Source organism: Barbus barbus (assembly GCF_936440315.1).
Source record: "Barbus barbus genome assembly, chromosome: 3".
Lineage (NCBI taxonomy): Eukaryota > Metazoa > Chordata > Actinopteri > Cypriniformes > Cyprinidae > Barbus > Barbus barbus.
In genome coordinates this window covers 3792266-3806407 of record NC_136731.1, presented here as the reverse complement: position 1 = coordinate 3806407, position 14142 = coordinate 3792266, and the positions used below count along the sequence as shown (strand labels likewise).

The window sequence follows — 14142 nt, the reverse complement described above, 5'->3', positions numbered from 1 at the left end:
CTAAAATCCCTAGGCGCTGAATACAGGCAAATTTACCCTGCCCTCCTCAAGGTAAACTTCCGTGGCTCGGTGAAGGTGTTTCAAGAGTCACTGCCTGTATTGTGTGCCCAGAACAAGGAACCCAGAACATAGGCCTACTGCACTCACTACTGAGCCCTACATGCCACTGGTCTCACATATCATTGGACTTTGTTATGGGTCTACCAAGAGCTTAAGGTAACACAATATATCTGGTGGTGATGGACAGATTTTCTAAGGCATGTCATCTAATACCATTGACAAAGACTCCCGCAGGAGATCAGACAACAGAATTTTCTGTTAAATTTACAGATACATTTTTTTAAAAAGAAAAAAAAAAAAAACCCGTAAAGATGAAAATTCAAGTCTGAGACTCACACTCACACTCGAAATCATGCTACATTTGTATGTCTTGATAATGAAAACCGATTGACCATGTTCAATGTTTTTATGGCAAAAGGTTGATGATTTATGTATAATATTCATTTTTAAGCAAAACATCATATACTCTATCTATATAGATAAGTATGGGTTAATGATTAAATAAAACAAGGGTGGTAATGATTTTCTAGGTGTGTCCAGAGGTCTTTCAAATGCTGCTGTATTTGGTCACTTCTGATCCTCTTTTCAAAATTAATGGGATACTTCACTCAAAAATTTAAATGAAAATATTTTACTTTCATGTCATTTCAAACCCGAATGACTTTCTTCTGTGGAACATGAAAGAAGATATTTTGAAGAATGTCTCAGTATTTTTTATTTTCATTGTATGAAATATTTTCTGAAGAAGGTTTCAAAGTAAGATATGGCTGGATTACAACCACATGATATTTCAAACAGTCCTCACTCCTAAATTGTGAAAAAAGGAAGATTCCCTTATGTGCCACTATTAAAACGCTAAAGGTGTGGTATATTATTGAACTAGGAACACCATTGCTTTTAATGAGAAACCTTTGCTGTCAATATACAGTCAAGAGGGGCATGGGAATTTAATATACGGTATATTTGCAAAAATTCGCAAAAACTGTCAAACGGCACATAAAAAAAAAAGCCTTTCAAGGCATTGCGAGTTCACGTTTTACTGCAGAAGCCGACCAGTATGGAGTCGATTTAATGCCGTATATATTTGCAAGAGATTTGAAGCATTGCAAAAGAAAGTAAAGTTTTGTAAACGAAAATGAAAGTATAAAAATAAAGAATTGCAAAATATAAATGAAACAGCAAAAGCAATAATTAATAATTCCTTTTACGCCCTGAAGAAGATATCACATGTTCATCAAGTTCGTTTAAATTATCCATCCTCGATGGAAAATAAAATAAAAGCTGAAATGTTTTCACGGAGCCTTGCAAAAGCAGCGCGTTATAATGGTGAGGGAAATGCTTCGTGTATTGTGTGTAATCACATTCATCCCGTCTGTGATCACAACAATAACAACCTTTGTCAGGCATCTACATTGTCATCAGAGGAGATTACAAAAGTTTTTTTTAAACTCTAAAACATGAAATGTGGAGTTATCTGCTTATGCTATAAAACAAACTTTTTATATGTAAAAAAACAACATACTTCAAATGAACTTTAATTTAGTAAGTTACCTGTATTTGTATAAGTTATTATTACTTAATCAAAACAACCCAACTGCAGTTTGATTGATATTACTTTGAAAGCGCAATAAAAAAAATGTGATTTCTGAAAAAAAGTTATTGGTTTTTGCAAATGAACTCATTATATATATATATATATATATATATATAGTTGAAGTCAAAACTTTACATACACCTTGCAGAATCGGCAAAATGTTAATTATTTAACCAAAGTAAGAGGGATCATACAAAATGCATGTTATTGTTTATTTAGTACTGACCGGAATAAGATGTTTACATGTAGTCCACAAGAGAAAATAATAGTTGAATTTGAGTTGTTCAAAAGTTTAAAAGTGTTGTTACCTGAATGATCCACAGCTGTGATTTATTTATTTTTTTAGTGATAGTTGTTCATGAGTCCCAAAGTTACTTCTGAAAGAAAAATCCTTCAGGTCCCACAAATTCTTTGGTTTTCCAGCATTTTTGTGTATTTGAACCCTTTCCAACAATGACTGTATGATTTTGAGATCCATCTTTGCTGAAGACAACTGAGGGACTCATATGCAACTATTACAGAAGGTTCAAACATTCACTGAGGCTCCAGAAGGAAAAACCATGCATTAAGAGCCGGGGCATGAAAACTTTTGAACAGAATGAAGATGAGTAACTTTTTCTTGTTTTGCCTAAATATCATTTAGTACTGCCCTTCAGAAGCTACAGAAGATACTTACATGTATTCCAGAAGACAAATTAAGTTAAATTTACCCTGATCTTCAAATTCAAAAAGTTTTCTCTCCTATAGGGTCACAAAACGGTCATCCATAAAATGCGTTGCACAAATTTGAACATTTGGGTTGTGCTGTTCTGTTGTAAATAATCTTAAACTATGATTCCTAAATGCATCTACTTTCGGAAGGTCAAATAAAGTGCTTTTGCTTTCTCATAAAAACACACAGCGTCTCCCTGACATGGCTGCATCAACACTATTGCGGTTACTGAAACCATGCCTTCTTTCTTTGCGTGAACATTTGGGCGGCATTACGCAAATATTTCCACATCGTGATGTAGACATGTGGGGGCGTGTTTGAATGAGCCGTTTTAGGAGGGCGTGGACGAGTCTTAACTTTTCTGAAGAATAACTCTTTGGGTTTGAGACTTAGTCTTTGCAACTTCAGGGATCTTATCTATGCACAAACAGCTTGTAACACTTCAAAGAGAAAGGAAAACTTGAAATCGCATCATATGACCCCTTTAATCTAAGGCTGTCTGGCTGTACGTGAGTTGTATTTGTCTTCCTGCACCTCTCTTCTCCTTTTTTCTGTTCTTGTTCCTCTTTCCTTCAGTGATTCTGCTTGTTTACAGCAGGTGGTCATCACTAATGCTCAATTATCATTTAATTAATCACTTAAATATCAGACAATTATCTATAATTGTATAACCATATATAAAACCCTAATACCAACTTTGACAATGTGGTATTGAAATATTCTAATAAAACTGTTCTTTCACATTTCCTGAAAGTTGCAGTTTTGAATGTAGGTTTTCGTCTGAGAGCGACAATATATATTCTATTCATTAAACCAATTCACTCAAAACACTGACTCGTCAATGTATTGAAATTCTTTAAACTTTAAACATTTCACAACAAAGCTTGTGGTATAAAAAAATCCCTCAATGCACCTGACTTAAGTTACCGGGTGCATATATATATATATATATATATATATATATATATGCTTTTGGCTTTCCCATGTGTATATACATATGTGTATGTTATAAAAGTGTTACGGTTCTGTTTCTGTTCAGTTTGGTTTTGCACATATTTGGTTCTTCCTGTTTTAGTTCCTGACCTAGTTTTGTTAATTAATGATCTTCCCCACCTGTGTTAGATTAATTATCTTGTTTCCTTGTTTGCCCGATCCCTTTATAAATCTTGAGTTTTCCCTTAGTCCTCTGTCCGTTCTTAAGTTAGTTAATGTCTAGAAGTGTGTTGATGCCACTTAATAAAGAATACTCCTTTTGTTTGATTCCGTCGTCGAGCGCCTTATTCACCACAACCACCCGACGCATAACAAAAAGTTTAAGGTACTACATTTTTATGTTAGTTTAAAACATTTTTAACTGAAATGACATAGATGGCTAGAATTAAACAGTGTCATTGTAATGACCCTGTGCTGAATCAATACCGAATCAATCAAGTACCTCGATCAATAAAACGCTTCTTAATATGTACAGTATTAATTGTGTAACAAATGCTTATTTTAAAATGTCGTTCTAACTTTATGCTGTTGTATTGCATTGTTGTATTAAGAACTAAATACATACCTGAGTGTGGAGATCTCTCTGTGTATCCATTTCCTGAATAGCAAATGAAAGCTCTCTGTTGACCTTTAACCGTCTGTGCTTGCTGAAGTCACATGACATCTGTGGCAGAGTTTTCTTTTATGATTGTAAACTTGGTTCAATTTATTAAAATATACATTTTTGATGACAGGTCCTCAGTGCACTCTTACATGCGTCTTTATGTAAAGGGGCATTCGCACCCACTCATAAAGCCCCCAGGGGTTATAATGGCTGTCATAGGACTGGACCCTTCCACTATAAAGCCCTGATGATGAGCTTTTCCCTGTTCCAGAATAGTCGATACACAGATGAAACAATAAATACATGCAGCTGTTATCATTGCACATCAGACAACAAAACACAGCTTTGACAAAGATGGATCTATATTTAATTTATACAGTGAACACTATGAACATTACATTTCTGTACCTGAATATTTTATTTGAAACATTGTTCTGTTGTATTTATCTATGCTTGTAATTTGTGTTTTTATTCTTATTTCTACTGACTAGTCTCTTTTCTTAGTTGAGCTATGGTTTTTGCTGTGGTATCGAAGAAGTACTTATCTATAAGTAATAAATGGAAAGCGAAGTTACATTGAAATATTTTGTTGCTTTTCTTGGTGGCTCAGAAACCATAATATGATCTGAACCGTGAGATTTGTGATCCGTTAACCAATAAACTGAACCATGGGTAACATCTTCATCACCACAGCAGGTCCATAATTTGTTCCATTGAAAAAGTATATATATATATTATTAGAAACTACCACAAAACAGAAAATAGTTTGAGCAGGACTTTTATTTTGGTGTGGTGGTGTGACGTCATAAGGCTGCGCCGCGCGTCTGCATCTGTGCTTCTGCTGAGGAAAGGTTTGTGTTTGACTTTCTAAGTTAAATGCTATCGATGTAAAATGTCTTAATTGTATTTTAATGCTTCATCTAAGGTTAGTGCACGTTATTTGTGAGCGTAGAGCTCATCAGTAAAAGACGCGCTGCTTCATTTCATAGAAAACAAGCATTCAGTCTCCAAACATTAGCCTTTTCATCTGAATATAGAGAAAGAAAACATTCATATCTGTTCTTCTCTCTTCTGGCAAGAGATGAACATTTCTGATCATTCAAATAAAATCCCATTACCAGTCTAACTTCAATTAAAACAACAACCATCTGTTATATCTACCAGAGTACTGTACATGAGTGACTCTAAACCCTTTAATCATTATAAAAGCCCTTGAGATAAATACAAATCACACAATGATTTCACTGATTTAATCACTGAAGTCTGAGTCGAACGTCACATCACTAGTAAAATGTAATTAAGCGGTTATTACATTATATTTATGTATTGACTTTTGCCAATAGATGTGTTGATATGAAAGTGATGAACATAAACGAAAGACATGCAGCACAGAGTCAGATATCTAGGCTATGAAATAACAACCTAAAGACAGAATTATAAAGTCTAATAATAACACATTTGCATTAGTTTAGAGCATGTGAACAGCACCTCGTTGAGTGTTGTCCTCTCAGTATTACGGTAATTATGACATCTACGCTCCTCTAACACTGATCAGAAGAAAGGCCATGATATTACCACCGACTCTCTCTCATACAGTTATTTGACTTGATTATTGAAGCTGTATTTTCTGCATACTTTTATTTTTGGACTGATAATAAATCAAATAAATATAGGCTAAAACTGACTGTATTTAATGTATATTGTGCCCAAGATTTAATGATGTTGTTTTACATTTGAACATAGTTGCTACTTGCTTTATGGTTATTAACATTAAAACATTACAATCTAAAATGACTCTAAAGCGCTAAATTAAAAGTTAAAATCACTCAATTAAAAATGAAATAATAAAAACAGAGGACTACACATGAACTCTTTTGAGCTAGTATTAGCTAGCTTACATTGATTTCGAAGTTAATGCTATCATAAAAATACACTTAAATGTAGGTTTAAAATGCTATGCGTCACACTTAATCTCCAACAACAAATATATTAGCGAAATGTATAAAATGATTGCGCTCGTATTCTATTGCGTTCAGTAGGTGTAGCGCTCAGCGTAAGCCTCACTCCTGACAGCAAAATGGATATAATTGCATGACTTTTTTTTACCATTAACTCTCACTCTGACTGAGTCTGTTAGCAGTCCACTGAATACTGAACTAGGGAGCTGATTTGAGTTGTGCTTTATTTTTGTTCATTCACACTGTTATAAAGATGGCGTTTATTAAAGAGGAGAGTGAAGACGTGAAGATTGAAGAATTCAGAGTGAAACAAGAAGATACCGAGGAACAAACAGGTGGGTTTTCATTCTGATCCTTATTAAAATGTAAGGCTCTGCAGAAATGAATGATATTTATGAAGAATGTCATGTAACTTTCTTCATTTAAATGGTTTTATTTGACATGGAGACTCATGTGTACAGACATATTGTGTCCATGTCCCTCCGAGCTGCATTAAACAGTGTGTAAATACATCTAAATGCCACTTCAGATGCAACTTCTGCAAAGATGAATTTTGTTCATACCGATTTCATTTGTTTGGTAACAGCCTCTTCTTAATTTTATCGAAAAAATCCCAGAAAATATCGATGTCATTTTGTCAGTATCGCACACCCCTACTATTCATTCACTTAACTTAGCAAGTAACACAAAAAGATGGATTTGTTGAAGTAATTTTTGTCTTCTCATCCTCAAAAATCTTTAGTGTTCACTGTATAAATGAATAATAGATTAATCTTCATTAAAGCTGTGTTTTGTTGTGGCACTTCGGCCACAGCTGTCTTGGCCTCACCGCTGGTTCATGTTCACGCCGAACAGCAGCAGAAGAGGTGTGTGGTATTCCTGCACCCTGTGCTGAGGAGGAACGGAACGCGTAGGAGGGTTCGCGCCATGCGTTTTGGCAGGAAGTGGCTAATGGCCTTAGACTGTTTCTGTGCTTCAAGGAAGCGGTCCGTCAACGTCTCCACTGCTCCAAAGAGAGCTGATGTTTTCACGGGTGCATCTAGAAAGGCCGTTTTCTCAGAGTCTTTCAGCTCAACATTCCCCATGTTGCGGCTGATTGCGCGAGCTGTAACTTTCATCGCTCTGAGGGCCAGATCTGTTGTACACCTCGGGGGGAAAAGGGGCAGGGGCTCCGTGGGGTGTCCTTTTGGCTGCGGTCCGACTGGAGGTACCACTTGTCCAGACGGCTTCTGGCTTCTAAAAAAAACAAAACAAGCGTTGAGTTGTACTCGTATAAAATTCACATTTTGAGTTCACTGAAGGCATGCTCACCTTTTTTTTTTTAAGTGCTCCACAAGACATCTCGCAGCCTCAACAGCTCTTTAAATGCCTGTGTTCTTTAAAGCAACATTAATAAGTAAATTTTATTTATATAGCACATTTAAGCAAAGCTTTGAGACAGGCCAAAAATTGTTAAAACAACTTTCATCCAAACCTTGCTTCTTAAGCAAAGGCTGAACAACCGCATGCTTAAAGCAATTGGGAACCACACCAGTGTCCAAGGATGAGTTAAACAACACTTGGATACTGGGTCCAATTACTGGAAAGGCTACTTTTATGATCTCAGGGGGAACAACATCCAGTGAGGAGTTAGTAGTCTTCATTTTGTTAACAAGATCAGAGAGTTTAGTTAAAGAGACATGTTGAAAATGACAATAAAAATGGACTAACAAGCAAATTTAAACACAGGTCTGAGAGCTGTGAAATAAAAGAAGTGAATGGCACTCACTTTATCAACAAAAAATGTCAAAAGTTTCTCACAGAGCCCTGCTGATAGCTCCCTAGAATACTGGGAATTCGGATTAATTATTTAATTTATTGTGGAGAATAAAATCTTAGGTCTTGAGATATGTCTGTCTTCAAGTGGCATGATGGTAAGGCAGACGGACATCATCTTCCAGTCATTCCCATTGTATTGGCATATGTGACCCTGGAGCACAAAACCAGTTGTAAGTCACACAGATATATTTGTAGAAATACATTGTATGGGTCAAAAGTATAGATTTTTTTTTATGCCAAAAATCAGTAGGATATTAAGTAATCATGAAGATATTTAGTAAATTTCTACTGTTATTATATCAAAACTTAAGTTTTGATTAGTAATATGCATTGCTAAGAACTTCATTTGGACAACTTCAAAGGTGATTTTCTCAATAACAAACCATACATCAATGGAAAGCTTATTTATTCAGCTTTCAGATGATGTATGAATGTTAATTTTAAAAAATGGACCCTTATGACTGGTTTTGTGGTCCAGGATCACATATACAAATGTTTAGCCTGCCAGTATCTTTCTAGTAATCCTGAAGAACTTGATTAGTTTGTTCAGCTGTGTTTGATTAGGGTTAGAACTCAACTCTGCAGGACAGTGGACCTCAAGGGCCAGAGTAGCTTGGAATCAACTTAGCTCAGAGGTTCTCAGGTTCGGCTCCAGTGTATTGTATAATTGTGAAAAAAATATTAAAAGGCCATATGCCTAACAATAAATATACAATTAACGTGTGTCCACCAAAGCGTTTGTAGCCAGATATGTTTCATGACAGTAACAAATTTCTACTTAATATATTCTGAAGAAAATATGAACATTTTCATGAATTTGAAATACAGAAAACTCCTTGGTTTTGATGTCTGTTTCTTTATGCCATTAAACTGGTTTTGTATGTTTTTCACTTTAGACCTGATTGAGGAGAGTCAAGAGCTGAAGCATATGGAAGAGAAAGAGCAGAATGAGAAAGATCACGATTTCAAAATTGGAGAAAAATCCTCACAGACTGAAAAGTGCTCCTTTCAAAAAAGAGACGTCAATTTCACCTGCGAACAATGCGGAGAGAGGTTCTCTCTCAAAGAAAACCTTAAAATTCACATGAGAGTTCACACTGGAGAAAAGCCTTACACCTGTCAACAATGTGGAAAGAGTTTCGCTCAAAAAAGATACCTTACAGTCCACATGAGAAGTCACACGGGAGAAAAGCCTTATACTTGCTCTCAATGTGGACAGAGTTTTGCACATAAAGGCAATCTTAATTCCCACATGAGAACTCACAGTGGAGAGAAGTCCTTCACTTGTCAACAGTGTGGAAAGAATTTCCCTCAAAAACAAAACCTTGAAGTCCACATGAGGATTCACTCTGGAGAGAGACGTTTTATCTGTAAACAGTGTGGAAAGAGTTTCATTCGAAAAGGAGTCCTCGAAGTCCACATGAGACTTCACTCTGGAGAAAAACCTTATACTTGCACTCATTGTGGAAAGAGTTTTACCCATAAAAACACCTTTAATTACCACATGAGAATACATACGGGAGAGAAGCTGTTCACATGTGATCAATGTGGAAAGAGCTTCACGACAGAACTAAGCCTTAGGTACCACATGACCATTCACACCGGAGAGAAACAGTTCATATGTGGTCAGTGTGGAAGGAGTTTTGCACGTAAAGTAGGCCTAAATTACCACATGAGAGTTCACACTGAAGAAAATTCCTTCACCTGCAAATCTGAGTGAACGTTCACGCTGCTGAGTGTGGGTCAAATCTGACTGTCCACCTTCATGACCGCTTCTTAATCTTCTTTTACTTCTTAGATATTGACAACTTGGATTCAAAATATTAGTTAAACTTCTGTCGTGCTGCGAAATGCCACAGTGTAATTCAATGATAATATAATTAATGATCAAATAAATAAAATGACAAACTGAAAATTGGTCAATTTTTAAACATTGATAAGGAAATGTGAAGTTGTTTGATATTCCTTATTAATATTACTTTGAGAAGTACATTGTACTGTTATAATTTCTTAAAGTTAAACCTACGGTGATGCATTGCTGCCACACGTTTTTTCCACTCAATTGACCTATCGGTAAGCCCATCGAACGCAGATGAGCCAATGGCAGTCGAGTATCAGTTGCACGGGGAGCGGAACTCGGACATCTGTAGGTTTCATCGCCATAGAGAAACATCGGAAGATCCGAAGCTCGCATCGTTTTTATGGGGTTTATGCTTCTAAAATGGAAAAACTATGTGCCTTGGGGTACTTGTAACACTGATTCCAGGTATCCTGAGAGAGTAGGCAATGGAATTTATTTTATTCTATTTCCTAAACCCAAAAAACTAGGTATGTGTGTTGGAGGAAGGTGGAAACTAAACTCTCAATAAAAAGGTTAATGAAGTCTACTTGCTGTTTGACACAAAATTCTATCTGCCGGTGCACTGTGGCAAGCTTGAGCACTTATTAGGCTGTGTAGGCAATTAAAGGCTCGTTATTATTGCACACTTGTACAAACTTCCAGGTCAAAGTCAAACATTTTAGTCAAAAACACATTCTCTTTTGTAGGGCTGCTCTCAACTGAAGATTGTTCTGGTCGACTAGTAGTCAATCATTTTAAGCATTAATTGACTATTAGTCGCACATTTATTAATAAACCATATAAATCATAATAACGAGCCTTTAATTGGCTACACAGCCTGAGAAGTGTGTTTATAGTTGTGAGAAAATGGTGAACCCTTTCCATAGCCATTTAAATATGTATTTGAAATACAAAATACTATTTTGTATTTAAATACCTTTGAAAAAAATCTAATGTATTTTGTATTTAAATCTTAGTATTTTTGTATTTTCTAAATACATAAAATACTTTTTGCCAATCAACATCAAAAAACATTGTCTTGTATTCGGGTCAATACGGTAGTTGCTAGATGTTCTCCCAGCTGAATCTTTTCAAAATGTCTTGCTTTTTCAGCCCTTTGTTGCCCCCGTGCCAACTTTTCTGAGACCTGTAACAGGCATCAAATTAAAAATGAGCTCATTTAGAATCAGAATGAGCTTTATTGCTGGGTATGTTTACACATACCAGGAATTTGTTTTAGTGACAGAAGCTCCACAGTGCAACAGAATGACAGCAACAAGACACAGATAATAAAATAATAATATACAAAATAGTAAAAAATACAATTATGTATGTACAGTTATGATATGTGCAAATTTGAAATGTACATATGTGTGTTAAATAATGTATAATAGTGCATTATACATTCGCGTCGCACCTAACAATGCCCTTCAGCCGTGATTTATTCATGATACAGCACAGCCTCGAGTACATTATTGCTTATTTACATTCACCTAGATATCACACTATAGAAACTGGCTGTTCTCCGAACTAGAAAATACAAAAAATGTCCAAAAGGTAAAGGGGGAGGTGTTGCTACAATTTATAGCAATATTCTCAGTATTTCTCGGAGGGCAGGCTTTAAGTATAACTCGTTTTAAGTTATGGTGCTGCGTATAACATTATCTAGAGAAACACGTGTTAGTGATAAATCCCCTGTGATGTTTGTACTGGCTACTGTATACAGGCCACCAGAGCACCACGCAGACTTTATTAAAGAATTTGCTGATTTTATATCTGAGTTAGTACTGGCTGCAGATAAAGTCTTAATTGTTGGCGATTTTAATATCCATGTCGATAATGAAAAAGATGCATTAGGATCAGCATTCATAGACATTCTGAACTCTATTGGGGTTAGACAACACGTTTCAGGACCTACTCATTGTCGAAATCATACTCTAGATTTAATACTGTCACATGGGATTGATGTTAGTGGTGTTGAAATTCTGCAGCAAAGCGATGATATCTCAGATCATTATCTAGTCTTGTGTAAACTCAAGCCAAAATAGGGAGCTGCAGGTGCATACAATCTTTGACTGTTCAACGTGCTCTACACCCATTTGCTTGTTTAAAACAATATTTAATTTCAAGATAACTGTAAGCTTAAGATTGGTTTCTCCCACAGAAGAAAAACAAGCAAAATATGCGCTCCTCTTAAACACTGCAAAGACTTATGAGTATTTATCTACCACTGTACATATTTGCCGTTCATCATTAGTCACGTGCTTGAGAATGTGATCAGTAACTCACTCTGATGTTTTCTTGGTCTTCTAAGAAATTCCGAGTATGGGTCACCATACTTAGCAGTATGTCACTTCACCTTCTAAAGTTAAAAGATCATCTTGTTCATTTATCACATGTCGATCACATTTTTTGGGTATGCAGACAATGGACTATCTGTAGGAGCATGCATCCAAAATATTTAAATGACTAAATTATTTGCAATGGAAATTAAACTGGTTTAGTTACATTCGAACAAGGATGTTTCAACTCCCTACATCAATCAGTCATGCACCCAGTGCTGGTTAAAGCAATACAATATATTTAAGTGAAAAGCTGATGTAAACTCATCTTGATCTTGACTCATTTTTTTATTTTTATAATTTTCTCTCATCACCCAACGTTGGTCATATCTTAAGCTTTCATATGTAGTCTATATGTAACTGAAGTCTAACTATAAAGTTCAAAGGTTTATACTGTAAACGTTCTAATAAACTGTTTGTGTGTTAAGGGAAATATAGTTCATGAACTCACCCTCATGTCATTAAAATTAAAATTTTATGTCTCGTCTTGCTGTTGACTGGCTTATTTAGACCTATTCATTCTCTGTTTACTTCTATTAAACTTTCATTTTCTCATAAAGACCCTCCCCTTCTGATAAGCTATAAAATGAGCACTGAAACAGACTCATTATTTCACTCACCTCCTGGTCAAAGATGGATCGGCAAATCTCAGTTTTTCTTCTGTTTATTCTTTTCACTTCAGGTACAAAGACAAATTGGATTTATTTTTTTAAATACCAATTCAGACAATTGATGTCTCTCTGTCTCTTTATTATTAAAGGACACTCTCTCACCTGTTACTCGTGTCATTCGGAGGGCTCTTGTGTACAGCAACAATGCTACAGCTGCTTAAGTGCAAAATATTTTATGAAGTCCAGTATGTTTGATTTAAATTGATTTTTATATTTGATTGTTGGAGATGCTGCTGTAATTTATTGGTGCTGCAAAATGTATATTATTTTTAAATTGAAAAAAATAATTACTGGTGATTTTATACTATTTTGTCTTTTCATTTCTGCTTTGCAGGCTTCAGTCCATACAATACATATGTACAGAAGGATAAAGGATGTGCTACAGCAGGTGAATGTGTAAGTGGGTTCATCAACATTGGCAGTAAAAAGGTGTCTACTTCCTGCTGTAACACAGATCTCTGTAACGACAAAGACGCTCCAGGTATTGTGCTTTTCTGACCGTGTGAAAAAACTGTAACTGTCTAAAATCAGTAAAAACAATGCAGGATGTGGCTTGTCAGTCGTGAACTGATTAAATGGATGGAGCAGTTAAAGAATTGTTGCTTCATGAGTTGTTTTCGTTCTGTAGATCCCTCAAATGTCACAAGTGGAAAACACTGTTACCATTGTGAAGGGCACAGCTGCTCAAGCGTACTACGCTGCTCCGAGAGTGAAGACCACTGCTTTACAGCAACAGGTGAGAATCTGTACGAGTATTATGATTGTCTATCATTCATTGTAAACATTTGATACAGATTACACACCAATTGCATTTTTCTTTGTTTACATCAGGGGATTTGGGAGGCATGTTACGTCTTGCAAAAGGCTGTGTTTCTAAATCAGTTTGTAATGCTACAAATATGTTTGGTTTTGAGAGGATCTCATGCTGTAAGAGGAACCTGTGTAATGGTGCTGAGAGTATCACTCCGAGCTTCCTGTTCCTCTGCTGCTCTCTGCTCTCCTTGAATCCAGCAGCTCTTCACATTCTACTGAATATACAGTAGAGCTTGTATTCTCTCTGAAATAACAATCAAGTTTGAACTAAACTGAGCTGATTAGTAACACTATTCTTCTCTAGAGTTGCTTGACAACTGAAATTGAATGTTTTATAACTGAATGTTACTAAAATGTAAATCACAATATTATCTTACTGTTTACTGAACCGTTGTATAAAATCATATTAAAAAATTATTTTATAATCACATTAAAAAGCTGTCACTCATCTCAGTTCATCATCCAATTTGACTTTAATATAAACAGGTATTTTAGATTTTTACATTTTTTTTGCACAACTGATAATAACCTAGTTATTGTTGCATTTGTTTATTTTTGATTTTGAATAATCTTTGGCCCTAACAAAGATTTAATTTTATTGACGACGCTTCCTCCAAATGGTTTTAAACCTGACCGTTTTGTCCTGAGAGAATCTTAAACGATGTGCTGTTAGGGGTGTGGTCCTGGTCAAGACAATCTCCTGAACTCCAAACTGAATGTCAGAATGGGCAAGAAAG

General features: G+C 35.6%; 2 protein-coding genes across 2 annotated transcripts; both read left to right on the top strand.

Annotated features, from left to right (window-relative positions):
• The first annotated feature begins 4749 nt into the window (after positions 1-4749).
• On the top strand, positions 4750-9650 carry LOC306854818 (uncharacterized protein). The gene is made up of 3 exons (XM_079393051.1): positions 4750-4814; positions 6175-6256; positions 8636-9650. Exons 2-3 carry the CDS (start codon positions 6175-6177, stop codon positions 9457-9459), a joined length of 906 nt encoding a protein of 301 aa, XP_079249177.1. The 5' UTR covers positions 4750-4814; the 3' UTR covers positions 9460-9650.
• A 2891-nt stretch (positions 9651-12541) lies between these two features.
• On the top strand, positions 12542-13837 carry LOC306854896 (uncharacterized protein). The gene is made up of 5 exons (XM_079393199.1): positions 12542-12603; positions 12682-12777; positions 12927-13073; positions 13221-13328; positions 13424-13837. Exons 1-5 carry the CDS (start codon positions 12555-12557, stop codon positions 13633-13635), a joined length of 612 nt encoding a protein of 203 aa, XP_079249325.1. The 5' UTR covers positions 12542-12554; the 3' UTR covers positions 13636-13837.
• Positions 13838-14142: the final 305 nt, after the last annotated feature.